Below are 25,441 nucleotides of genomic sequence, written 5' to 3'. Positions count from 1 at the left end.
CTTCTTGGGAGTTAAAATAAAAACGGCTTTGGGAGTTTAAAAAACGGCTTCTTGGGAGTTAAAATAAAAAAACGGCTTCTTGGGAGTTAAAATACAAAAAAAACGGCTTCTTGGGAGTTAAAATAAAACGGCTTCTTGGGAGTTAAAATAAAAAAACGGCTTCTGGGAGTTAAAAAAAAAAAGCTTCTTGGGAGTTAAAATAAAAAAAACAGCTTCTTGGGAGTTAAAAAAAATGGGAGTTAAAATAAAAAAACAGCTTCTTGGGGTTAAAATAAAAAAAAAAGTAAAAAAAAAAAAAAAAAAAAGCTTCTTGGGAGTTAAAATAAAAAAAAATGGCTTCTTGGGAGTTAAAAAATAAAAAACGGCTTCTTGGGAGTTAAAATAAAAACGGCTTTTGGGAGTTAAAAAAAAAACAGCTTCTTGGGTTAAAAAAAAAAAAACGGCTTCTTGGGAGTTAAAAACGGCTTCTTGGGAGTTAAAATAAAAAAAGTTAAAATAAAAAAAAAAGCTTCTTGGGAGTTAAAATAAAACAGCTTCTTGGGAGAGCTTCTTGGGAGTTAAAATAAAAAAACAGCTTCTTGGGAGTTAAAATAAAAACGGCTTCTTGGGAGTTAAAATAAAAAAACGGCTTCTTGGGAGTTAAAATAAAAAAACAGCTTCTTGGGAGTTAAAATAAAAAGCTTCTTGGGAGTTAAAATAAAAAAAGTTGGGAGTTAAAAAAAAAAAACAGCTTCTTGGGAGTTAAAATAAAAAAAACAGCTTCTTGGGGTTAAAATAAAAAAAAACGGCTTCTTGGGAGTTAAAATGGGAGTTAAAATAAAAAAAACGGCTTCTTGGGAGTTAAAATAAAAAAACGGCTTTGGGAGTTAAAATAAAAACAGCTTCTTGGGAGTTAAAATAAAAAAAAACGGCTTAGGAGTTTCTTGGGAGTTAAAATCTTGGGAGTTAAAATAAAAAAAACGGATTCTTGGGAGTTAAAATAAAAAAAACGGATTCTTGGGAGTTAAAATAAAAAAAACGGATTCTTGGGAGTTAAAATAAAAAAAACGGATTCTTGGGAGTTAAAATAAACAGCTTCTTGGGAGTTAAAATAAACGGCTTCTTGGGAGTTAAAATAAACAGCTTCTTGGGAGTTAAAATAAACAGCTTCTTGGGAGTTAAAATAAACAGCTTCTTGGGAGTTAAAATAAAAAACGGCTACTTAAGAGTTAAAAATAAAAAGGATCTTTTTAACCTATCTTAAATTTTAAGACCTAAATTAACTTTTGGGAAGAGGTGGGAGGCTAAAATGAAAGGGGAGGCTAAAATGAAAGATCCTTTCAGCACTTCAGTACATCTTTTAAACAAAATATCTCAAACCTAAATCATCTTTAAAAGTTTATAGAGCAGCAAATCAGAATTCACCTATACTGTACAGTATTCAGTTCAAATAAGAGTATAAATCATTCAGTACAAGTCTTACCTTTGCTTCAAGTGTTGCATGCATTAAAATAAAAGTGGCATCACAATTTTACATTTTTTGTACATGAGCATTTTCAGATGTGGGTTTTACCTGAAGGGTTGATCACTGTCCAAGTTAGCATTAAGGTCCAACAGTACTTACCCCAAGTAATCAACAAATACCACACATTTCCTGTGTCACGAGAGGGTCATATTCCAGGTAAACTGTGGACACTAGCACTTCAATAATTGAGAAAAAAAGGTCTAACAATTAGCCTTACAAAAAGGCCAACCTTTCCACCAATAAGACTAGGTCATGGCTAACTTGAACAATGTATACTCTTACCCTAAAAATATATACTTTTATCCTACAAAAAAACCAATTAAGGCTGATCATGGCAAATTATAAAACAAAAACTGGATCCCTAACAAGACTAGAACCCAGGGGCTGTCCCAGGGCAGTAATGCCCTTAAGATTGTTCTTATGATCGATCTAGTGGGCTGTCTCATGTTGAAATGCCCTAGAGACAAAACCCTCTAGATTATACCTCTTTGGGTTCATCAAGTGGATGAAGATACCAATACTGGTCCTATATGGTAAAAAATTGAACTTGCCAAGCAATACCATTCCTTTCCTTTGAAATAAAAGGGATGGATAGCAAGACAAGCTCAACTTAAAACCAAAACCAGTTTCCCTACTAGAGGAAACCCACACAGTTGAACAGAAGTGTAGTAGCTAGTTTGGTCAGCAAGGTAAAGCTACCAAAACATGCAACAGGGAAAAAATACCTGTAGTGTAAAGAGATACCTTTACACCAAAAGCAATTCCCTTAGGCTCGAAAATTACCCCATAAAGGGCAAGCCATCAGGCATCAAACCACTCCCAGCTCTTAAAGTAACCTCCCCATATTCTTCTAAGACCCTCCCCCATGACACCAAGGATAAATAGCAATGGAGAAAATCAGATTTTTCAAACACCTTTGGGAGAAAATAATTACATGTAACTGCTATACTTTATTCCTCTAGGTAACTATGACAGAAAAAAATATGAAACTGTACAAACTGGCTTTCTAATTTTGCTATACTGTCCTAAACAATTAATACCCTCCAACTCCAAATGCTCGCCACTCAAGTTTTTCAAATTATGAAACATCCTAGAGGATTACTTGGGCAGTGAGCAGGTCCCTGAAAATCTTACACCTCTTACATCAGTTAATTTCTAGAAGAGGCCTCATACACTAGGGTAGCTTGAGGCAAGAGTAATCCATGGTCTCACCATATGGATAAGAGCAGCTTTTAAGCATGACCATCATCATTTCTGAATCTTCATTACACTGGCCCTTCTGTTACTCCAGAATTCTCCCAGCAATTCATAAAGTAATTACTAAACCTTTTTACTGTTCCTTTGAGAATTAGCAATAAGCCCTACCCATTAACCAATTATGGAATATTTACCAATTTGTGTCAACTAAATTTTCATGAGTTTATAAAGCATGTTTTGGTGATATGCTGAAAAAGTACACCCACCAAAGAAACCAATGTCACCTCGCCAGACCTGGCTGGAGAGAGAATGCCCTTTTTGCCCTGAAAGATGTCTTGCGTTCCAACTACCAGGACATACTTAAATGGCTGTTTAGGGCAATATTAATATGAATAGCCAGTTTCATCAATATTTATGGATTTTTCTTAAATATGATACATTACAAAATTAAAATAAAACGAAGGTCATGAAATTTCTTAGTGATTACTTTCAAAACAATATGCAATTACATTTATTCAATATGCAATTACATTTATTCAATATGCAATTACATTTATTCAACATGCAATCACATTTATTCAATATGCAATTACATTTATTCAATATGCAATTACATTTATTAAAAGAAAAATAAAAGCACTCTCTCTCTCTCATGTGCACCCTTTCCAAATCAGCAGTCCGTTACCGCACCCTCAGAATTGGAAAATAGGAAAAAAATATTGAAGAAATGTTAAAATTGATGTGATGTGTACTGATAATTGTTTTTGTTTTTCATTCACAAAGCTAGCATTATTTTAGTTTTGAGAAAAAAAGTAATATGCATACAGTATAAAGATATATATATTTGTCTTTATTCATATTCATCCTCGCACCCATTAGGCACCTTCTAGACGAACTGTCAAGTGTCTGGGGGAAAACATGGTTACTATATCGGATAGTCAACAAAATGACGTCAGTAGCGAGGACATAACATCCTTGTGACAACTTCTGTTGAAGTGTTACCAGAATTTTTACGAGTATTTCCTGGCTTCCGGCGTTATTTTGTTCGTCTGAAAGGTCCCCTAGGAATCGGCTTTACATACCATAGAGGAGCGAGCACCCCTGATTAAGAAAACCTGAGATTAATCATACTATTGTTGATAACTGTCTCGAGTGGCTGCTATTTGGGACGGTTCGGCCATCTGCTATTACGGTTCTGTTCTCCGTTCAGTTTGCAAAGAACAAAGCTACTTTTTGGTTATACTTGATGCAGCATATTTAGACTGTTTTTACTCTCAAATTAGGGAAACTGATATACATCTTAACTTTTGGTAATGACAATTTTGGAAAAATACCCTTCCCCCTCAAAGCTCAAACCCTTAAACATCAGAATACCAGCTAATAAAGTTACACAGAGGCCGCAAATCCCCAGCCGTCAAAACTACTCAGCTACTGGCTTTTGGGATACGCATCGTCCATGGCTGTGTCGCAAACTCCGTCGGAAAACCAGGTCCCCCACTTTCCCTCAAAACTATTCAGAACGTAAACAATGATGTAAATAATGCTATAATGATACATATCTGTCTTCATGGTGAATTGGAATAATTGATATTAACTTATCAATAAGGGTATTAATATCATCACTTCAAATATGTTGGTAAGCGAATCTCGTCAAGCCCTACATTAACATCACCCCATTGCCCATCACCTTTAACCTCCTTATATCCTCCTCCTACCCCCCACCCCCACGTGCTCAGTGCTTAAAGAGAGATAACTATCGAAATAAAATACGATTACATTTCTTAAAATAAAATCAATTCTCTCTCTCTCTCTCTCTCCTTCATGAAAGGGTCTTCTCTATACCTTCTTAACTTTTTCTCTCACTTCTCTCACTTCTCTCACTTCTCTCACTTCTCTCACTTCTCTCACTTCTCTCACTTCTCTCACTTCTCTCACTTCTCTCACTTCTCTCACTTCTCTCACTTCTCAATTTGGTAATTTCCCTCCTCTCATTCGAACCATCGTAACTATGCATTGGTAGTTGGAACTTCAGCTACATTTCAGAGCAAGAACAACATGATCTCTCCCAGCAAGGTTTGGCGAGGCAACATCAGTTTCTTTGGTGGGTGTACTTAAATGTTTACTGTAACAAGTTTACTGGGGGGGGGGAAAGCAAAGTACTGTATACCAAATACTAGGCATATCAAAATCATATACAGTAGACTTAAAAAATTTGGCAATAAAGCACTGGAAACTAAGGTCACTCATCACTGAAGACAAATTGAGTTGGCATGGGCACCAATAGAAGACAGTAGAATAGAGGTAAAACTAAAACCAGCAGCCAGGGTCTGGAAGTACATTGGAAATCACTTTTTAAAGACTACAGTGCACTTAACTGATATCAAAAGATGTAATATGAAACCAAGTGTCAATCTCAGAGCTTCCAGAATGAGAAAAACTAAAAACAAACACTTTGTTTAAACCCTCAGTATTTTAGAAGGAACTACTATCAACAGGCAATAGGAATTAATGCTGAACATTTTTACCCAGTCACACTAGTCATGTAATATGAACTGAAACATTGAGACGAATACTTTAATTTTAACCATCAGCACTTTATAAGGAACTACTATCAACAGGCAATAAGAATTTAAGAAATGCTGAACATTCTTACCCAGTCACACGAGTCATGTAATATGAACTAATACATGGAGATAAGTCCACATGTTGAATTTTCCCCACTTAAGCATTACTGCAATACATTACCATTATAGGACTTCACTGCAATAAATGCAATATTGTACTGTGCTAAGGTTGTGTGTGATTAATAAACTTAATAACCTACGTAATAAGTATATCTTAGTTTAACCAGACCACTGAGCTGGTTGGCCTGAAGGATTAGACTTATTTTTACGTGGCTAAGAACCTACTGGTTACCTAGCAACGGGACCTACAGCTTATTGTGGAATCCGAACCACATTATGACGAGAAATGAATTTCTCACCAGAAATGAATTCCTCTAATTCTTCTTTGGCGGCTCGAAGAGCCGTTCAGTTTTAAATGCTACACAAGACCACTGTTACAAAGAAAAAATACATGAACTTAAAGATTTTACTTGCCTTGTTATACAATCATAAGGTGAATCAGAATACACTGGTGGTGTAGCCTCTGTGCAAGGTTCAGCCGTAGCAAAGCAAGAACCATCAACAGGACGTATTTCTCCATTCAGACAAATGAACATACTCTCTGGATTACCCGGATAACACCATGTTTCCCCAGTGTTACGAGTAGTGCCATAGTCATCTACACAATGGCTGAAACTAGAAAGTCTTCTGTGGACATATGAAAGTGTTAAGTTGGCTACATCTCTACACCATACCCCTGGAATGTAAGTAAATTAAAATACAGTAGTCCTCAACGTGAGACTAAGTCGAGAAAAATATCCATACCACTTTCTTTGTATCAGGACCAAAGTAAACATTCCCCTTCCATAACAATGGCAATTCCAGAATCAAGTACCTCCCTAACAAACCTGGACATTTGACATTGAGCAATTTAATTGAAGTGTCAATATGAAAACTGGCTGCAGAAAATTTTCAAGAACTATAAGCATGTACACCATGTGACGAAGGAAAAACAGAACTCCTGGCCCCAATGATCCAACATTTAGATACAGTACAGTATTAAAATCTACAGTATTAAGATCTAATAACTGTCTCAAAAGATAAATGTACAAAAACTTATGGCCAACAAGGACAGATTGTGATGAAAATGCCAGGGATCAAATAAACATTATCAAACAAGTGACACAGAGCAATTCAATCTTGAGTGGGTGGTAACTAGGGGTTACCCAGTATCTTGACTGCCTGGGTCAAAGCCAAACAGCGAATATATACTGTAAAAAGGAATCTTGGGTAACACTCCAAAAGGGATGGATAGCAAACCCATCTGGAGCAAACTCTGCAATACGGCCTTGGAAGTTTTAGCTAACCAGCAGGTGTTGCATTACAAAGAATACTGCGTAACTGGTAAAGTTTTAGCTAACCAGCAGGTGTTGCATTACAAAGAATACTGCGTAACTGGTAAAGGCTGCTTTTTGTCCTCAAAATATATTTAAACTTGCACTGCATTAGAGGGACACTATTAGAGGGATACCAAAATGCACATGTTATTCAAATTTGACAACCTGCAGTGGTGGGCAGATGGCACATAGGAATCAGAGTTAGTATGGCAGCATTGAGAGCAAGCAATTACATATTACCAGGCTAGAAAAATGTCAAAGCTGTGGTAGGTTTCTTATCTACAATACAGTAGTTTGGTTTGTTAATTCTGATACCAAAAAGAACCAACTTAAGCATTGTAATGACACTCCAACAATTTTATGTACCGTAAAGCATTTTGTGTCATACAAACAAGATTACATACCTCATACATTCTTTGCCACAACCAGCAACTAAACAGCAGTGCCCTTCTGTACCACAATCTCTGTCAGACTGGCATTGGTCAATGTACTGGATGCATACTCTGCCATATGAATTTGGGTCTGGACAAACACTGGAAATATACAATACACTAATACTACGTGAAATTAACAAAGCAATATTGCATCATTTAACAGCAAATAAATGCATGTGTCAACTTTGCATTAGAGGGATACCAAAATGCACATTATTCAAATTTGACAACCTGCAGTGGTGGGCAAATGGCACACAGGAATCAGTTAGTATGACAGCATAGAGAGCAAGCAATTACATATTACCAGGCTAGAAAAATAAAGCTGTGGCTAGGTTTCTTATCTACAGTATAGTAGTTTGGTTTGTTAATTCTGATACCAAAAAGAACCAACTTAAGCCTTGTAATGACATTCCCAACAATTTTATATACTGTAAAGCATTTTGTGTCATACAAACAAGATTACATACCTCATACATTCTTTTCCACAACCAGCAACTAAACAGCAGTGCCCTTCTGTACCACAATCTCTGTCAGACTGGCATTGGTCAATGTACTGGATGCATACTCTGCCATATGAATCTGGGTCTGGACAACCACTAGAAATATACAATACACTGATACGTGAAATTACTAACAAAGCAACATTATTGCATCATTTAACAGCAAATAAAGGTATATATAAATTCTGCATTAGAGGAATACCAAAATGCACGTTATTCAAATTTGACAACCTGCAGTGGTGGGCAGATGGAACATAGGAATCAGAGTTAGTATGACAGCATAGAGAGCAAGCAATTACATATTACCAGGCTAGAAAAATGTCAAAAGCCGTGGCTAGGTTTCTTATCTACAGTATAGTAGTTTGGTTTGTTAATTCTGATACCAAAAGGAACCAACTTAAGCCTTGTAATGACTCTCCAACAATTTTATATACTGTAAAGCATTTTGTGTCATACATAAGATTGCATACCTCATACATTCTTTTCCACAACCAGCAACTAAACAGCAGTGCCCTTCTGTACCACAATCTACGTCAGACTGGCATTGGTCAATGTACTGTTTGCATACTCTGCCATATGAATTTGGGTCTGGACAACCACTGGAAATATACAATACACTCATGCTACGTGAAATTACTAACAAAGCAACATTATTGCATCATTTAACAGCAAACTTGAGTACCAGTGTTTTATTGTTTTTTAGGCAATTGAGGCTCCTTATTTTCCTTTAGTTTAATAATTAAAGGGATTTATAACGCCCATCTCGATCTCCTCTCACGGCGTCTCTTGACCTCTCTTGGTCTTGGGTCGGCATGTTTGTGTTATTTATTAGTATCCCTTTTTATTTGGGATATTTTACCAATTAATGATTCCTAACTTTAGTGGGTTTGATTAATTTTATGTTTGTTCTGTACCCCTTTACTACGAGAAGTGCTGTTTAGCGTTTAGGCTACGAGCTACCCCCTCGGGCCCATTCGCTTTTATCATGGCTTCATTACGAGAGTGATGTTTAGCGTTTAGGCTACTGAGCTACCCCCTCGGGCCCATTCCTTCTTAACATGGCTTCATTAAGAGAGTGATGTTTAGCGTTTAGGCTGGCTACCCCCTCGGGCCCATTCGCTTTTATCGTGGCTTCATTACGAGAAGTGCTGTTGAGCGTTTAGGCTACAAGCTATTCGAGCCCATTCGCTTATTATCATGGCCTCATTATGCCTTAATTTTGTCCCTCACTTCTCTTAGCCTTTGGGATCTTATTTTCATTGGTACTGTTACGGTTTTTACTTTGTTTTTATAATTTTGTTTATTTTGTGAATTTTGTGTTCCCTTCCTGGTCAAGTGCTGTCTTGCTGTTTAGGCTACGTGGTTCCCCTCGGGCCTATTCGCTTCTTATTTTGGCTTTATTTTGCCTTGTTTTAGACTCACTTCTCTAAGCTTATGGGAACATGATTTTCATTGGTACATTTAGTTTTGACCTTGTGCTCGGATGCTTTTGAATTTTGTTAATTTTGTGTACTTTTATTTAACTGGAGGTCGGCCATTTCCCTTCACGTTCATGTGTTGGGCCTGCCTATCCTCCTACATGTACCTTACAGAAAATTTTTGTTTTATTATGCATTATTTGAGTTATTAGTTAGCCTTTACCCCTCTCCTAGGCTTCCTTCCTTTGCATCGCCTCAGTTAGGTTAGCCTAGGGGTTGGCTATAACACTTTTTCCCTTCGGGGAAAAATCGTTAAGGGAGGGACGATCTCGATCTGTACGTATGAGTTTCATGTCTGATCTCGTTCTGTACATTATGTGTTATGTCTGGTGCTTCCTTTTGTTTGGTTTTGGCTTGGATATATAGCCTACGTCCACCCTCTCCCTGTTTCAGCTTTTTACTTAGGCTAATGTTCCTAATAAGTTAAACTGGAATAGCAAGGGTTTACCTGCGTAGCCTATCCTAGTTCAATCCTCCTTTGGGTTGCTTACCAATGGTGACCGGGAGTGCTCTCCCCACTCCTGTTCACACTTCTTTTACCGACTATATATTATTTTGTGGTATCGAGAATCCCCTTCTCCCTTTTATCCTTTGCTCTCTCTCTCCCCTTGGTTTGTTTTCAAGGTTTGTTAACTTTCCAAGGCTTGAGAGCAATTTATCCTTATTTTGTGCTGTAGCCTACATCCCCTCCCTCTGCACTGATTGGTTGTCCCTTGGTGTGACCTTATCGGTTGGCACTCCACCTGGACCTGGAAGTGACCGGGAGTGCTCTCCCCACTCCTGTTCACACTCCTTTTTCCTTTCTTTGCTCTCCTGGCTGTAGAGGTTTTTGCCCTTCCTCTCCTTTTCTCTCGCTCTTGTCGTGCAACACAGCTCACATAGCGAGGGGATCTATGAGAATCTCTGGGCGCCCGGGGAGTGCTGTCCCACCCCTGGTCGCTACTTTGGGTTACCAACCTCCTGGCCTATCCTTCCCCTTCCTTTTACATCGACTGTTTCCCTTCGTGGTGCTTCCTACATGTTCGCACCTCACTGTTGGGATCTCATACGAGGGCAGTTAGCGTTTTCCACCTAACTGTCTTCTGTTTTATTTACTTTCGGCGTTCCCCCACCATTTTGCTACTACCTGCTCGGTGTTTCGTTATCTTGTTGGGCGCTCTCCTTGCTTACTGCTCCGGCAATTTTAGTGTTTAGCGGTCGGCGTTTTTTCCACCCACCGCTATCACTTCGTTCAGGATATCCTCCTCCAGGGGTTTTCCTCTCTTGGCTCTGAGTGCGCCCACTTCCGAACAGTTCATAACCTTCCCACTTTGTTTCCGTCACATTGTTCAAACATGGTCGCTTCGGAATGTTCCGCTGACTCTGTTTTTATGTCTGAGTTTTGTCCTGTTAGCCCGGTTTTCTCCGGGGGTTTTCCTGGTCTGACTAGGCTAAGTCGCTGCTACGGTACTCTGCTCTGGCATCTGTTCCAGCATGCCCACTTCTCATACGTTTACAGCTGGTTTTGTCGAGTGCAGGAATGCTCTGCTATCCTGCAACAAGCCAGCGATCACAGTCTATAGTTCCCATTCCGGTGCGCAGTCTGTTTTGGAGAATTTATAGTTTGGCACGGAAGGTTATGAAGTACGCTATGCTCTCCCCGAGCAGACTTCTTGAACCCGTAGGTTTTATATATACCTGTCTGTTTCGTCTCCGCCAAACTCCGCCTCATGTGACTTATTCTTGGCTCGGAAGGTTGTAAAGTACGCTATGCTCTCCCCGAGCAGACTTCTTGATGAATCCGTAGGTTTTATGTACACCAGTCTGTTTTATCTCCGCCAAACGCCGCCTCATTTGGTTTATTATTAGTCGTTTGGCACCCGGCAGATTGCGTTGTACGCTATGCTCTCCAGAGCAGGCTACCTGATGAATCCGTAGGTTTCATATACACCTGTCTGTTTTACCTCCGTCAAGCTCCGCCTCATGTGGCTTATTAATAGTCGCTCTTTCGGTGTTTGGGCTCTCTCCGGGCGAGATTCTCGGTGGATCGGTAGGTTTCATATACGCCTATCGATTTCCCTCCGCCAAACTCCGTCTCCGGCATGCGGAGATTCTCGATAAATCGGTAGGTTTCATATACACCCCGCCAAATCGGAGATTTCGATTTTCGGTAGGTTTCAAACTCCCTCTCAAATATGACTTATTAATAGTTGCTCCTCCGGTGTTTGGGGTCCTATTTTTCCCCTCCTGGAGGCCGGCCGCAAGTCTCTTAACTCTTCGCTTCAAGTTAACTGTTTACGGAGAGTTTTCTGAAGACGTTGCGGCCTTCTGTCTCGTTCTCAAACCTGTGAACATCGTCCTGGAGCGATAAGTATGTGCAAGAATAAGTGAGGCAAACCTTTTCCGCTTAGCTCGGAATTAGGCGAGGCACTTTTCCTTTAGGGGATTCGTTAGCTTCTCATCCCTTTTCGACGGTTCCTGGTCTACCGTCCCTAAGGTGAAGTCAGTCAAAAAAGACCCTTTTTTAAACCAAGATGACCTGCTCCGGGGCCCCCTCGAGGACGTCTCGGATCTCTAATCCGGTGCCGTCTACGAGTTTGGCCTCGTCTTCTGGAAAGGGACACGGCCCAAGCAAAGCAAGGCGGTTACCCCCTCCTTCCTTTGTTGGAGACTCTTTTACAGGTCTCCTTATAAGGAGCTCGATTTGAGGGTCATTGTCAACCTATCAAACTATCTACCTCATGGTCCGTGCCTTCCCTTTCCCAGGAGCTTAAATCCCAAAGAGAATCTCAAGACTCATTGTCAATGGATCACCTGTTAAATCCTGCTCCGTTCCAGAATTCTATCATTCCGGACACCTCCACCTCTTTTCCCCTCCAGTCTGGGGAACCTTGGCGCCTAACCCTTTACGCTTCCCAGCATGAAGGCACCCTCCTATCGGGGGTGTGGGCACACGGAGGTTGGTGGAATTGCATTTCTTCCCTTCCGGCCTGGTATCCCCTTATCCGGGTTTTACCAGACTGTCAGGAGCAGCATAGCATCTATCTGGCAGGCTCCCTAAGTGAGCCCTCATCTTCCCTAGGGGCTGGGCACAGTCTCCGTTGAGTACTCTAACGGAGTGGCAGGCGGAGAATTCCAAGTTCACGCCAGCTATGGGGTCTTACTGTGCTCTCTGAGAGCCCTGCTTCCTACCCCTTGTGCTCCGAATGTAGCCCCTCTTATCAACAGGCTTGTTTCGAAAATAAACCGCTGAGGCATTTCCGGGAGACATATCAGATACGTTCACAATGAATCTTCTAACCCCGGACTACGCTTCTAATTTATTCAGCATACAGCTCCCTAAGCTTCCGGAGTCAATTCCCAGAAGCTGAAACAGGGTGCAAGTCAGGCTTGCCCGTTCCGCCTTGAGCCGAAAAATCTTATGAACAGTTTCACCTGGAGAATTAATCTTTTCCCCAGGTGGGCGTTGTTACGGTCCATCTGGGGCTACTAATGTTACTCAGAGCCTCTGTTCTCGTGGGTGTCTACCTTACGAGCGGAAACAATCTGATCTTGCCGGGCCCTATCCCAAGTCCGGCAAGAAGTTCATGTAGTTCAAGAGCCCCCCCTGCTCAGGCGGTGGTGCAGGCTCTTCAGGTTTCTGCCCCTGGACAGCCGTCAGCCTCTCACTCCCAGCCTCCACCTCGGTGTGTGCGGGTTCAGCCAACACATCAGCCCCTTGTAACACCCCCGTGTGTCTCTGCCTCCCCCATGTGCCTCCGCCGGAGTTTTCTTTGCTTCATACGAAAAACCCAAGGAAAGAATTTTCACTAGACATTCTGCCAGAGGCTCTGACCCTCAGGGTTATCATAGGAGCAGGAAGCATCCTACTCCTCTCCGAGAAATTGGGAAGGCATACGCTTCAGGGGAGACAATCAAGCCTTCTCCCTGTAGTATTTCTCATATGGGTGGGAGGCTGTACCATTTTCGGGGCCACTGGAACTTCAGTCCCTGGGCCCAGAGTATAGTTATCAAGGTCTGGGGTGGAGCTGGACTGTTGTCCCCCTCCCCCAATCACGTTCAATCTGCCTCCGGCCAGAGTTCTGGGGGTCTTTGTGAATGGCCTGTCAGGTTTTTTCAGTCTGCCAAGGAAGTTCCCTTCCACTGGAAAGTTTTTCCGGGCATGTCCCGTTTATTTTCCTCATTCAATGCGGCAAGTCTCGGTTGCTTACAGTCTTGTGAGTTCGGATCCTACTGCTCCGTGGAGCCGTAACCACCTCTATAGACCTTTCCGATGCTTCCTTTCACATCTTGGTTGCAGAAAGGTTCTATCCCTTCTTGGGATTCAGACTCGGGGAGCAGGCATACCCCTTCAGGTTCATGCCCTCCTCAATGCAGCTCCAGAGTCTTTGCCAGTTTGAACAATACCATAGTTCAACAGCTCCGGTATTAGAAGGCTATGCTAGCTGCATATCTAGTTGCCTGGCTCATTTGAGCACCCAGCGTCGGGAATTGCCTGAGGGTGCCGGTCATTATAATCGGTTTTCTAGAGTCTCTGGGCTTCTAAGTAAACAGGAAGGAATCCCACCTGATTCCGGAGGGTAGCCTTCAGTAGTTGTGAATCCAGTGGAAGGGGAAAGAGATAGCAAGGGCGACCTATCATTTCATCAACTCAAACATACCTCTCGCCGTGCCCAAGAAAAGGTCTTGGGTTCTCTCCAGTTTGCTTCAGTGACGGTTCTCCTTCTGAGGTCAAAGCTGGAGTTTATAACCGGGGTATGGCGGAGTCAGGGACGTGTCTCCCTGATTCCTCCTGTTTGAATAGTGGCCTCTGGCCTTGCACAACTATCAAGTGCTTATCGAAGTCAGTTCCTCTCCAGCTTTCCCCTCCGGCCTCAGTATTCCACACCGTCACCTCTCTGGGCGGGTGGGGTGGATATTTTTTGGCCCAATGAAGTACATGGAACTTAGTCGGTCACGTTCCGGCAGTTCCTATCAACGCTTTGGAGGGCTGTGGCAGTCTTCCTGTCCTTGGGAAACTTCTTCCTCCCAAGAGGTTTCATTTTAGGCTGGTTCTGAACAAAACAGCAATAGTGCGCTGCGTAAACAAGTGGTTTTGGACTAGAGTTGCTTCATTCAGGTTATGGTTCATTCTTCTCCATAACCAACAGACAAGTGCCTCTGTCTACCACCCTTCTTGTAGGGGTCCAAAAGGTCACTACTTTTTCCCTATCCAGGGCCTCCCCCCTGGTGTCGGAATAGTCCTTAGACGGAGCGTCATTCAGGTAGTCTTGTGACCTTTTCCTGGCCCTGGAAGTAGGTCTGTTTGCAACCCAATTCAGCCACAAACTATCAAGCTGTCACATCTGGTATAAACTCAGCCTGCGTCAGCCCCCTCAAGTTCTGATGCCCTGGCTTTGTGGTCTTTGTGAATCTTACAGTTTAGGAGGAAACTGATATTGGTCCTGTTATTATTGTTTTCCTAAAATCAGTTAAGGGATCCTACTCTACTGCAGTATGGTTCTGCAGTCAAGTAACTAGCACTCTTCACAGTTTTCAAAGCTACAGTAATGATGCAGCTGCACTGGCCTCGAGGAAAGTGTTTTGTTGGAACCAGACTCACAGGCTCTTAACTTTCATCCCTAAGGTCTGTGTTCGTCTAAGACCAGTACTCCGTCCACATTCAGTTTCCTGGTCTGAGTAATGTATCGGAGTTAGCTTTGGTAACCAACAATCATCTTGTTCTTACCTTTCCTTGTTGGGGAAGACCCAAAAATTTTAATCAGCTTAGCTTCTAGTGTTAGTTTTCCTGTACTGTCTACCCTGTCTAGCGGAACCAATCATTTTGGTTTCCCCTCATCAGGGGTAGTGTTGCGAATTCCTCACCCTAACTTTCTATCTACAGTTGAAGGTCCTCATTTTCGGTGGTCACCTTGGAAAGTACTCCCCCTTTTACAAGGTCTGTTTCTGTGCCCAGTTTTCTCCTTACAGGCTTTTTCGACAGGACCTCGCAATTTTGTCAGATCCTCCCTTTTTAAAAAAAAAAGGGGGGGTTACTGTTGTCATTGTGTCTGCTATTAGGCAGAAAGTATTTTCTTAATACAAGCCTATTCAGGTTCAATCCTAAGCTCATTATCTTAGACGGTGACCACTTACATTTTCATTACATGAATTTAGAGGACCTTACTAATGTTCAAGGTAGAATTCTCCTAGTTTTCAACGTCTATTTTAAGTCTTTATTAGCATAAGAATGATGTTTATTTCTCTTATTATTTCACCGGCTGACACGGGACCCCGATCCAGAAAAAGGATTTTGACAAAGGAAAAATCTATTTCTGGGGAGGGGCCCATGTCACCCAGTGACCCACCCCTGTTTTTTCATTCTCTCCCTCCCATGGTAACCATCATTCTAGTGGGGTGGGTGCTAATATGGAATGCGGCTAGTGTTGCCTTGTGTACAGTCCGCGAGTAGTGCATGGGCTTGTATCGGCTCCTCTCTCATTGGGACTTTTGACATTGGGAATCTTTATAGGGCAGGGTCCCATGATTGTGACAATCTCACCCTTTACCATATACGACTCCATTTCTTGGAGCTCGCTCTGGGGGTAGTAACCCCAGCTTTACATTTAGCTTTTCTCTGGTATCTAGCAACGGAATTACCTAGAAATAAGTGCTGAATGGATTATTTCACCGGGTGACACGGGCCCCTCCCCAGAAATAGATTTTTCCTTTGTCAAAATCCTTTTTGTAAATTTTAAAATTCACCCACAGGGCACAACTATGGATTAGCTGTAGCATGTCTCCACCTAATGGAATGGCTTACTACCAATGTCATTAAGAATTTATAAGTGACTTTCTGCTGATGCCAACCCTTCCCTACTTTCACTTACCCCACAAAGCTACCCATAAATAGCCTTGCTTCATGACTCAATTATCAAGCACCCTCTACCAAATTGTGGGGTTCCTAGTTACCAAAAACTACCAATCAATTTTGGAAAAGTTTTACTCAACAGAAACCATAAATCACTAATTTAACATACCAGTAAAACAAAGCTTTCACAGTAAGTTTATACACCCTTTAAATTTACCAATTCATTAAACACCTACCTTGTTTGTCCACCACCACAATCCCACTTAGGACAGCAGCCATAAGGTACAGCTATACAGTTTGGGTGGGGTGGTGAAGGACACTGCCACTTTGCACGCTGACAATGTATTGCACCATTTTTACACCAACACTGCTGACAAGTAGAGCTTACAAACCATTCTTCATTCTCAGCTCTATGTATGCCAAAATTATCTACACAAATTGTGTTCACTGTAGTCCTGCAGATGGGCCCTGAAATACCAGTATGTACAACATTACAGTACATTAAATTTATGCACAGGCAGTTTATCATTCAAGAAAAAATGACACTTACCAGCAATCCCTGTATTATAAGTGGTCTGCATTATAATGCCTTTTACATATGGTGGTAAGGTTGATACCTCTGCAACACACACTAGCTTTTTACATTCTTGTGGATTGTATTCTATAGCACTACCAAAGTCATAGTTCTTATAATTGTAGAAACATCCTGGAAGATAAAAAGCTTCAGTTATTATCCTAATTTAGTTGAGACATAGCAACCCACATACGTCCAGAGGGCTAATATAGTAACCCACACTGTCCATCCAGTGAAGTAAGATGAAAAAGAATTAGTGTTACCCAAGCTGCAAATAATGCACTTAAATAGCAAGCACTAATTACTGAATTAAGATTAATGGATGCAATTTTGCTTAAAATGCAGTACCAGTCAAGCTAGATTATTCAGATGCAATTTGTTCTGAATTAAATTGAGCAGCTGTGTTGTGTTTTAACACCTGGTCATGATTTCTCTATCCACATTTCCCAAAATTCACTATGGGACTTTACATGCCCTTCAACTGTTAAGTGCACCTTAACTGTTAAGTGCATTCTAAAATGTGCTCTATCTGGCCAGCAAACCAGTTATGGTATTCACTGCCTTTTTTCAATATTCACATTCACCAATATTCGAACTACTAATAATGAACGTTTAAGTTTATATAAATTCAGTATTTGCTTCAAGTTTGGCTTTCCTAAAATCTGGCCAACTTTATGTAATTAATAGTTTCTTCAGAATCTTAAGGGATACATTTGAAGTACTTTGGGGTAGGCTACCTCTTACCTGTCCAAAGTTGTCCTGCCCTTAACACCCATTTGGCCTCAATACCTGTACAGAATGAAGTCCACACCCTAATATGAAACTAGCCCCTAAGGGAAGTAATGCAGGGTTTAGAAAAACTTGCCTAATACCTAAGCAGATAAGATCAACAGCATCCCTGCATACCAGCAGCACACACTGAATTAAGTTCAGATAAATCTTACCTTTGGGCCAAAATATATCGCAGAGAGGACAGCATCCATGATCAAAACAGCATCTTTGGAACTCTTTTGACAAAAACTCCAAAGTACAGCACTCCCATGCAGTAAAACAATCTTCTCTCACAGTTTCTGTAGGTCCTGACAAGAAAATTAGCACATTCACAAGTACATATCACTTTCATCTCATTACTTAGATCTTGCAATCTCTTGCATTTTAAGAATTAAAGATTAGCAATCAAAATCTTATTTCATGATAAAACCATATACTACCTCAATACCAGCCATCAAAACTAATGCACTACAATTCATTATCTAATATTAAGAGCAATATCTAATATTAAGAGTAAAAATTCCACTCCAAAAAGTTTATCTAAAATATATACAGCACACAAAAATTCAAGAACAAACCATTGAATACTGTGGCTGGGCACTTGAAATATTTTCACTAAAAGGAAAAAGATGTAGTTACTGTTCTGCCTTATCACTTTATCTAGAATTCAAAGCCATTGAAAAGCAATGTCCTCAAGACCATAACACTAAGGTGCATGTCACTGAAGCATCTAACCCTTCGAGTTTTAACCCTTCAATATGGAATATGACAAGATCACTACCTCTGACAGCTAAAAGCATTATGAACTTTATGGTGAACTTTAAAAGTAACTTTGTCAGCCCCTAAATAAAATCTGTTCACTAAAAACCATTAAAATTTTTACAATAGCTCAGTTAATCTAACAACTAAGTTCAACTTAAATTTTCACCTTTTTCATAAAGTACAATATTGCCAATTCAGGAACTGTGGGATTTTCATTTCTTTTCATCTATATATATTTCATGTCAACAGTTTTCAATCAAGTAAAGCTTAAAACCAATGAGTAAAATTCCTCACAGCCCAATCACAGACTGCATTAACTTGGGCAAATGTATGCACCAGTTACTTCAAAGACCCTTTTCAGTACACTTAAATCTGATCTGGGTTGACAATGCCAAAACAAGTACTGTACAGTAATACACTGCTAAATCACTAGTCCTAAGGTTTGGAACTGCTTGGCAAAGCCCTATTGAATTTAGGGTACAACAGATCAAAGGCACTAATTTTACAAAAAACCAAAGAAACTGGAATAGGTTAGAATTTTGTCACGGTGTCAAATTTCATTAGTTTGTAATCAACTCAAGCACAATTACAGTAGTTAGTAGCTCGAGATCTTAATCATCCTGTAGTTTTCAAGTGTTCAAGTCAGACTTCCAATGGGTCCTGGTCATTTTGGCTGCAAGTCATTTAAACCGTAACGTCCAAACTGGCAAACTGCCGAAATGGGTGTATTTAATACTTTGATCCCCAAGGGGCTAGTACTAAACACTGTCCTAAGGAGCTTCTGCCATGTCTTACGGCCTAAACTTCGTATGGCCAAAACTTGTGACTGCCTAACAGGTTCAAGACCAAAAATACTGCCTAATCATCCCAGATGCCTTCCATTACAGATTTTCACCAAGGTAAAACTTTAAAAATTACCCTTCAGCTTAAGGAGTCAAGGTTCAATAAAATTGTTTGAATTTAAATTTATTTCTCAAAAGAGCTAGCTCCCAACAGTTAGGGAAGCTTTTGTAAAACTAAACTGGTCCAATTAGAACTTCAATGTACTGTACAGTACATATTTTTAAAATCCTGTCATTAAGTTCATCATGGTTAAACCATATTGTACATGGTTCAACCTATAGAAATCAAGTTGCCATTCCCAATATATACTCACTAAAAAAATAGAGAATGCTGGATGAACTTATGGTTAGATCAACTGAATACCAAATATTTTAGTTGCAAATAATTCACTGACCAACCTCTACTAAAATTACAACTCAAGTCTCCATGTATCCTTACCACTATCTACCAAACCATGACAATTACTAATTAATCACACTGCTCATCCAGTCAATACTGGATACACAATACATTCAGCACTGGAAATTTTAAGTTTTTTCCTTTAAATGAAGTTGGAAATATTTCAACACTTACCTGGGAGCCATCGAGCACTACTAAAACTTGCAAGTAATGTTAGCAACAACACAGTTCCATAGAAATCCATTCTTAAACACTAAACATGTACCTGTTGATAAAAAGAAACTTTAAAATGAACTTTGTATTTTGAACCAATTTCATAATTTTTGGAAAATTGTACTACCTCTAATGTAATGCCAAGCTACTCAAAAGTAACAGTGACCTTTTACGCTATTTTGATCTAGGTCTAACTACAAAAACAGCTTTTGGAAATTAGTCAAAAGTTAATACTACACTAAATTTTATAAATACCATTTTTATGATATGTATCAATAGTCAATGGTGGACTGGCATGACAGTTAAGTGAGCAAAACTAGCATAAAATAAGCAAGTATGGGGCAATTCAAAATTACTAGCACTTTAGGGTGGGAGGGCTATAGTGAAGTGCTGAGTGTGATAGTGGGGAGGGTTTTGCTGCCATAAATTGCATTTTTATTTTCCTTTCTTTCGAAAAGATATCAATGTATTAGGACAAAAGAGGCAGTAAAGATTCAGCAATAATTCTGCAATAGATTTATAATTTAGTAATATTGAGAATATGGTAGTTTTAATTTTTTTTTTTTTTGCATAATCATGTTTAAAAAATATCACAAACTCAACTCTTGTTTGTACTTCAACATTTTCTACCGAGTATTACACGACAAAATTACCACAAACTCGTCCCTTTTCTTAGCTACGACATTCTCTACTTTATGCATAAATATGACTTGGAAAAACATCACAAATTAAATTAATCCTCTAAACTTAGGCATGGTCGTCTACGTGTATTATGATAAACAATGAATAGTATCACAAACTGAAGACTGGCTACCGCTCTAGAGTTGATGGTTAAATTACTTAGGAAATATGAGTGGCATAACATTAATTTATCTGCAAATTTTACTAAAAAGTATTAAGAAAAACCTAAAGGTAATAATTTCCAGGAATTAGGCCAGACTTTAATATATATTGCATTCGAAAAATGGAAACATACTAATTCAGGGATGGGGGTACTAGATGTTACAATTTTCTAGGGGGTCTGGACATGTGTTACGAGTTGTGACTACAGGGGGGAGGAGAGTTAAAATATTACCAAAAAAAAAAAAAAAAATTTTTTTAACAGCCCCTACATACAGCATTTTCATTGCTTCCAGACTAACCTGGAAATCTGTTCAAAATCCCTTCAAGGGGCTTGGAGTCTAAAGAGAACTACAGTAAAGTGAAAGCTTCGGTCACCACAGCACAATCTACCATACAACCTTCACTTTCTACGCTTTGAGAGTTCTCTAAATGCAAGTGCTGCTCTCTGAAGGTTTCATATCCTCTTTATTATTACATCCCTTACTTGACCTTCAGAGTAGGGTGTACAAAGTACTTGCCAGAATGTAACTTACCTATCAACCTACCTTCGTACACTGCCAATGAAAGCATTCTAACAATGAATACGTAAACAACTAAAAGCTTGTTGCAAATGCCACAATGCACAACAGCTTTAAACCAACCCCTTAATCAGTGAGTCACCTGTGTAAAGTATCCATTCTCAAGCATCAATATCTTTGTTTTACTGAACTGTCAATACCAGACCCCTAACGAGGTTACTAGCTTAGTTCCATGTATCACAGTAATCAGCTTTATCTTGTTCCAGCAACCTTTCTTCAAATTAATTTTCCTAATAATGTATCCCTGGCATTTGAGTCAAATCAGACTACCTTGTTCCAATAACCTTTCATCAAATTAAATATTTTTTCTAAAAAATAATGTATCCCTGGCATTGATTCAAATCAAACTGGAGATTAAACCAGGTCATCAACTTCATACTGACTAAGGCTAAGTTTGCTGCTTTTCTGGGTTCCAAATGTATTCAGTTGACTGGAAATTATTATACCTCCATGTGATACCTATGGAAAATTAAAATTCTTGGGTCAAGCTTTGGATTAAGCTTAGTGCCTTTTACAAATATCACATTAGCATGCATCTGAATAGTTTCAGCCACTACACAATGCCAAACCAACAAAAGCCATATTACAACAATTTAACCTTCATGATTGTGACCACTCGTCAGACACGAATGGTCAAAGATGTTAAAGCAGCAGGTTTACTTTCACATTCAAGGAGTATAGTGAAATTTTTTTTAATCTTGCAAGAATGGTATGCTGTTTGTGCTGCCACACAGTTTTAACTGTTCACTGCATATGCAAGGGAGACAGATCTCCCCAACTTCTGTGGTTGGGCACAGTTATGTCTGTTGGGATGTGGTTGGGTACAGTTAGGCTGTGTCTGCTGGGAATCATCCTGAAGTGTACAGCACAGTTCAAGGCTTTATGTTTGTACCACAATGTTTGGCCTACTTCAACCTTTTTTCTGGTACCTGCTACAGAAGGCACTAACCCACTTCAACCTGTTTTCTGGTACCTGCTACAGAAAGTATTGAATGCCTTTTGTTTTGGAGGCAGCTTCCATATAATTTTCATACAGTACTGGTCTAGAAGTACTAGTACAAAAGACTGCTTGAGGAGCCACATTAGTTGCTTTGGTTATTTGAACAGCCTTTGCAAACCATTTCTTTCAGTAGATTTAAGATAACCTAGTAAAAATGTACCCTACTTTGACCAGCTGCTTTGAAATCAGTTATCTGCATTGTGCTCTTTACAGCTTTTATTAAAAGTCTCATGTGCACATGTTCTTTAGTTACTTTCAATTTCAGCAGAAGCTACACTGGCAACCGATAATCAAGTTTAACCAGACCTCTGAGCTGGCAACCTGAAGCAATTCCAATACTGCAGGGGCTTTAGCTTGAATATGCAAAGAACTGTTAAGTACATTAATATTCCCAGCATAAGAGCCTAGAAACTTTGTGCACCCATTAAACATAACTGGACCTTATATCTACCGGGGTTAAGTTTTTGGCATGGCTCTACACTATATTCACTAGGCTACTTCCATATGAAAGTTATGGACAATCATACTATATTTTCTCAGTCTTATTTCTCATCTCCTGCAGTAAAACCACAAAGATACTCAGGTAGCCTTATACATTCCTTCATTTATGCCAATCCTCAGGACTTAATTTTAACTGGTTCCACTTTTAACTTTTGAAATTTATTAACTTTTGAAACTGATAAAACTTCTATGAGTTAACTACATTGTAAATGTATATGCTGAATGTAAGGTTTAAATCTACAAAATACCTGCACCCATTATTAGATGTCACATTAAAATAAAATTTCAAAACCTATCCTGCAATGCAACCTAACATAAAGAACCTCATTTACCAAAATAGGGCTATTAGCAACAATACTCAAAGGCCCACTTATATGGTTAGAACTGATACCCAAATTAAGAAATCTCTGGTAACTTTTTACAATCAATAAACCTCATTTCCCCCACTTGAAGGCCAATAAAAATCCAAAGTCTAAATGTTAATGAAAATAAATGAGTTTAGAACCATGAAACACTCATTCACTCTGGGATAGTGTCCTACGTTACCCAGCCTCTGCAATAAGCTCACAAACGATATTCAGGTAGCCTTAACCATTTCTATATTTACATCATTCAGGACAGTTTTTGGCAACTTGTTACTGCTTCCACTTTACTTCTGAAACTAAGCTTCAATAAGTAAACTCCACTGTAAATGTATGTGCTGCAAGGTTTAAAATTACAATATCTATGCTAATTTTTATATATATCTAATACTGTTAAAAATTAAGTCAACACCCATCCTTCAATGCAACCTAAGGGCTGCTTAAGCTACATTCTACAGCCCACCAACAAATATGGTAAGATCTGATAACCAATTAAGAAATCTCTGGTAACTATAAACCAATCCCCTTGTCAACCAATAAAAATACCAGTCTAAAGGTTAGTAAAAGAGTGGGCCGAGACAAGCCATGAGAACCCCATTCACTCTGGGATAGTGTCATGAGTTATGCAAACAACTCAAGTCAGGTAGTTCATCAAACCCATGTTAAGTTCAGGACCACATCCCAGTATTTGGTAAAACTTCCTTGGGCACTAAAGGGTAGATGGGGCATTGGGCCCAGTAAGATCTGAAGCCCCAAATTTTAACAGTTAATGATCTAGGTTAGGCTGGGATAAATCCCACAGCATCACTAACAATAACCTACTCAAACCAAAATTCTCACTGACCACCGTCGTCCTTATTACACTTTGGTACCTGGTCCAATAACAGTTGTCAAATTGAAACTTATCCTGTATCTGTTTAGCATAGCATTAGATAAAAGGCAACCTAATATTGGTAGATTTAAGCTGTGCAGCAGCAATTTCCTTCTAACTTCTACAGATTTTTGGTTGCTAATTATGATTTATCTTCAATTTTTGTCGCACGAATAATTAACCGCCAAAGTCCATCCAACAAGGGGTTTCCATATGCAATCTTCACAAGACCTAGCATGGGTGCATCTGCTTCGAACAGTTCATATCTGTCTGGCAAGTGCAATAACTTCTTAACGTATGGGTAACTCACCGCCAGTATCAGAAGCCCCAAGAGTGTAGAAAATACGTGTCTTCAAAGTAAAAACAAAAGTGGAGCAAGTACTTAGAATTAGGCTACCCTAATATTTATGGAAAATTCCACAGAAGCTACCAGAGACAACACTCCTGCTCTAGATCAATTACATTTGACAGGATGTTTCAAAAACCTTTTTCCAAGTACAATAGGCCTATTGCCTTGGCTAGCCACGATTAGGCCAAGTTAGAAAGTTTAGTTCCCAAAATATGCACACCATACATTCAAAGCTCATCCTTAAACAACTATCGCCAAATTAAACCAAAGATCTTTAGGGGATCATAGGTAAAAACTTCCCAAACCCTTATCACTCTTCGAACTAACAAATCACCCACTTTTGACATTGGTTAGCCTGAGAATCTTCATGCTCCAGGATTATATTCCTGTCATCAAAAGTCCATGGGTCCACATCAGGCCTCATACCACCATTCCAAGTTACCACTCTAAAGGGTCGCATTTGGGTCAAGCCCATGCTGGTATAAGCCTGGTAATCTAGACAACCCACAGACCAGCTCTAATACTTTACCTAATACTTGAAATCAAACATAACTCATAAAACTTACTGACAAAACCCATCATAATCACAAACAAAAGAGAAGTTCAAAAGCAATAAAACTCAAAACATACCTTCCCAACATTAAAACAAGAGTTAAAAGCACTGTACAACAACTGCAAAGCACTGGCCACTAATTTACTCCAAGCCCAAGGTCTCGAATACTGTATAAGTAACCGGCTTTCTCTTGTGACGTGTTCTTTCAATGATATGCAAATCATACCAAATAACTTGACAGAACAAGGATCTCGAAAGGCGGAAGACTCTTGAGGTACAATGCAGTAGGTATCACGCACGGAATACCCTAAAGGTAAAACTCAAGTAGCCAACGCTTACTGTGGCGTCATCTGTTGAGATAACTGGCACAAAGAAGAAAAGTGAGGCAACTCACCTCAAAACAACGATTTCGGTCATTTTAAGGCCAATAAATAAATAAATAGAAACGCATTTTGTACGTGTTGGTTAGTTATATCCGTTCAAAAAAGCTTCAGTTTCCTTGTAATGAACCAAATAACGACACGATGAGTGGTCTGTTGTATTTAGTTAATATTCCCCTTTAAATTAAGTTTTCTTATAAAGGTAATATAGAAAACGACCTATTAGGGTAGACTCTTTTAAAAATGATAATAGGTTATTGACTTCTCCCAAAGTTCATTTGAGATTCTTGGAATACCCAGTGGAAAATTAATGTGGAACAATAAATGATAGTAATCTCATGTTGTCAAAGATTGACGGAATATATAATCAAATGTAAGCTAAAAGATGGAAGAAGGGCGACTTCAAAGAGTGATATAGGTTTAGCCCAGCCCTCGTGAATGGAGAAATGCATATAATAATGATAAAAAAAAACAAATCAGAAGAATCTGAACGCCTCAAC

General features: G+C 39.5%; 1 protein-coding gene across 4 annotated transcripts in view; it reads right to left on the bottom strand.

Annotated features, from left to right (window-relative positions):
* Positions 1 to 24,901, bottom strand: part of LOC136829444 (kielin/chordin-like protein) — a 31,679-nt gene extending 6,778 nt beyond the window's left edge. The window contains exons 1-9 of one of the 4 annotated variants that reach the window (XM_067088078.1): positions 24,639 to 24,770; positions 19,466 to 19,556; positions 17,461 to 17,595; positions 16,493 to 16,648; positions 16,179 to 16,410; positions 8,106 to 8,234; positions 7,603 to 7,731; positions 7,106 to 7,234; positions 5,800 to 6,000 (exon numbers count right to left, since the gene is read on the bottom strand). In XM_067088078.1, coding sequence (XP_066944179.1) covers positions 5,800 to 6,000; positions 7,106 to 7,234; positions 7,603 to 7,731; positions 8,106 to 8,234; positions 16,179 to 16,410; positions 16,493 to 16,648; positions 17,461 to 17,595; positions 19,466 to 19,535 — 1,181 coding nt within the window. In that variant the 5' untranslated portion in view covers positions 19,536 to 19,556; positions 24,639 to 24,770. Of the gene's footprint in view, positions 1 to 5,799; positions 6,001 to 7,105; positions 7,235 to 7,602; positions 7,732 to 8,105; positions 8,235 to 16,178; positions 16,411 to 16,492; positions 16,649 to 17,460; positions 17,596 to 19,465; positions 19,557 to 24,638 lie in introns of all 4 variants that reach the window. The other 3 variants (XM_067088079.1, XM_067088080.1, XM_067088081.1) reach the window with 3 other exon arrangements.
* Positions 24,902 to 25,441: the final 540 nt, after the last annotated feature.

Source organism: Macrobrachium rosenbergii, chromosome 44 (genome assembly GCF_040412425.1).
Source record: "Macrobrachium rosenbergii isolate ZJJX-2024 chromosome 44, ASM4041242v1, whole genome shotgun sequence".
Lineage (NCBI taxonomy): Eukaryota > Metazoa > Arthropoda > Malacostraca > Decapoda > Palaemonidae > Macrobrachium > Macrobrachium rosenbergii.
Note: the sequence above shows the minus strand (reverse complement) of the source record. Positions and strands in the feature narration are given on the sequence as shown.